This window comes from Elephantulus edwardii, unplaced genomic scaffold (genome assembly GCF_000299155.1).
Source record: "Elephantulus edwardii isolate Elephantulus edwardi_28Jun2011 unplaced genomic scaffold, EleEdw1.0 scaffold00041, whole genome shotgun sequence".
NCBI classification, from domain to species: domain Eukaryota; kingdom Metazoa; phylum Chordata; class Mammalia; order Macroscelidea; family Macroscelididae; genus Elephantulus; species Elephantulus edwardii.
Window position 1 is genome coordinate 8766859 of NW_006399791.1, and position 2542 is coordinate 8769400.

Consider the following 2542-nt stretch of genomic DNA (forward strand, 5'->3'; position numbering starts at 1 on the left):
TACAACAGAACACACGCAGACTAACAGAAAGGGCAACCTAGGTAGAACTATCAAGTACGGAAATACAAAGGAGGAGGAACAGTTGTAAGCAAACCCTAGTGATTGGAACATGGAATGTGAGAGCCATGAATGTAGGAAAATTAGAAATTGTTAAGAAAGAAATGGAACGCATAAACATAAACACTGACAAACTTATTCTAGAAACATGAAATAAAACTCCAGTAAGAAGTCTCCAGATAATTTGTGAATATATATAAAATGGCTAACATCTATCTAGTAGTCCCTACAAGCCAGCCTCACACTACATGCTTAAGTGCTCTGCCTTCTACTAAGTGCCTAAGTGCTTCTACCTTTACATTATTATTATTATTCATTTCATCCTTCCACCAAATCTCTGAGGGAGGTACCATTATTATCTCCATTTTTCAGGTGAAGAATGAGGCACTGAGTGGTTAATTGACTTTCCAAAGGTCACACAGGTACTAAGTGGTGGAGCTGAGAATCAGAGCCAGACTTCCTGGCTCCGGGTTTTAAAGTGCTCAGCACTGTACCGTAGAAGCCTCTAAAACACGTGCTACCCACACAGCAGCTCTTCATTCATCCTTGGCTAACAGCATATGAAAATGAGCTAGACCACCAAACAAGGCAAAGTGGAACCCAAACCTTCAGATGTCTCTGGTGCCTGTTTGCCTGCTCTGGGGAGAGGCTCATCCACGAAGGCCATCAGCCCTCGGAAGCAGGGGTGAGAGGCTGCCCCAGGATAAAGGGAAAGCCTTCTGCTATCCATGGGGCATTAGAAACTTTGTTAGGCACATGCTACGGGAACACAGTCTGGGCAAGACAGCCCTCTGGCAGCTTCTGTTGTATGAGGCACACAAGCAAGCTGGCATAATTTTGAAGAGGTGAGACAGGAGTGTCAAGAAAGGACTGAGGAACTCAGGAGATTACAGAATGCTTCATGTGTGAGGTATGGCCTATGCCCTGAAGGAAGACCTAGTTATTCAGAAAGACATCAAAGAAAGATGTTAACAACGTATCTCTTGAAAATGTCTGTGAAGTAGAACACATATCCCCTTTACTTTACAACTAAGGTTTCCTCTCTTGAGAGTAGGGTTTACCCTGCTATCTCCAAAATACATATCTAGAGACACCTGGTTCCCTCAGAATACGGCACCCGCTTGAGGTGGCTTCTCTTCGCCAATATCTGGTACATTTTTCAGTAAGGCAGAAAGTGCATGTTCAACTAATAAGCCTGTGCTTTTGTGTGTCTTCCTTTTGGACGAGGATGGATTCTTTGGCCTAGAACTGGCAAGCAGGCATTTGCTAGTGGGCTAGAACACAGATGCCTGAGTTTTCAATAACCAACAAGAGCAACGACTGCTCTGTAAGTCCTTGTCACAGATGAGGACACCATGCTAACGGATGGGTGTGTCCAAGCAACAAAGATCTGACACTCTCTCCTCTACCCTCTGGGACTCAAACATCAGACTCCTATGAGACGGTGGCTATTTTAACACCAATGATGCCATTTTACACAGATGCCTTAAGGATACAATGTGAGCGGTTCCTTTGTGAACATCACACAGAGCCAGCAGAGTCATGCAGAGGGCTGAGAGGTCTACTCACTCTTTGGTCAGAAGCGGACAGGACTTGAGTAGAAAGCGGGAGAGTGCTGAGTCCTGAAAGTAGAGCTCAGGAGGGGCTGTGGGGCTCTTCAGATTCAAACACCGGACGATCACGTACAGTACAGCGGCTACCGCAGCCAGCTTCACACCGTCAAAAACGGCCGGGAGCTCGGGGGTCTCCAGCATGGCATTCATCTTGATTCTGGAAACAGAAACAGTTCTGGGGTTAAAACACAGCTAGGAGTTGGAGAGCTGGCTACACTGAGTGCCTGTGATGACCTGTCTGTGCAGATGGGTCCCCATCAGCACTCAGAGTGTGAAACAATATGTCTATGCAGATATGTCCCCAGGGTCCACCCAGGTCAGCACTCACCACGACAGCTGCCAGTGGGCTGGCAACGCCCTACATCACAAACACAGAGACCCAGGCACTGATAAAAGTGGGCAGGGTGTGGCTTTCTTTTCTTTATCTAATGAAGGCTTCTAAGATAATTAAACTTTTCACCGCTGATAACAATGCATTATTGAGAAAGAGCGAGCACTCAGGGCAGCCTTTCTATCTCCATAGACTTGGTCTGCAGCTGGGGTGCCAGGTGTAAGGGCTGCGTTTACAGCCTTGGACAGAGACATGGGATGGGACTGCTGTCCACACCAGGTGTGGCTGGAGGACCTGCAGAACACATCCCTATTTTCCTAGCAAACTGTTGTGGATTAAAAACACATATTTGTAAAGCCCAAACAATGTCTAAGATTATAGTCCTGCTGGGCTATGGGCCATTTTTGTTATGTTAATGTGGCAGGGTTGGGTGTTTCTGGACTGTTTTTGAGGCAGTCTCTTCCCGACAGAAAAGAGATTAAATAAGCAAGTGAGGAAACAGAGATGGGGAAAGCTAAACCACATGAAGACTGCTAGGGAG

General features: G+C 46.3%; 1 protein-coding gene across 1 annotated transcript in view; it reads right to left on the reverse strand.

Annotated features, from left to right (window-relative positions):
- ABHD2 (abhydrolase domain containing 2) overlaps nt 1-1820 on the reverse strand; it is a 97112-nt gene extending 95292 nt beyond the window's left edge. Inside the window, exon 1 of the mRNA XM_006885174.1 lies at nt 1627-1820. Coding sequence (XP_006885236.1) covers nt 1627-1820 — 194 coding nt within the window. The remainder of the gene's footprint in view (nt 1-1626) is intronic.
- Between the last annotated feature and the right edge of the window lie 722 nt (nt 1821-2542).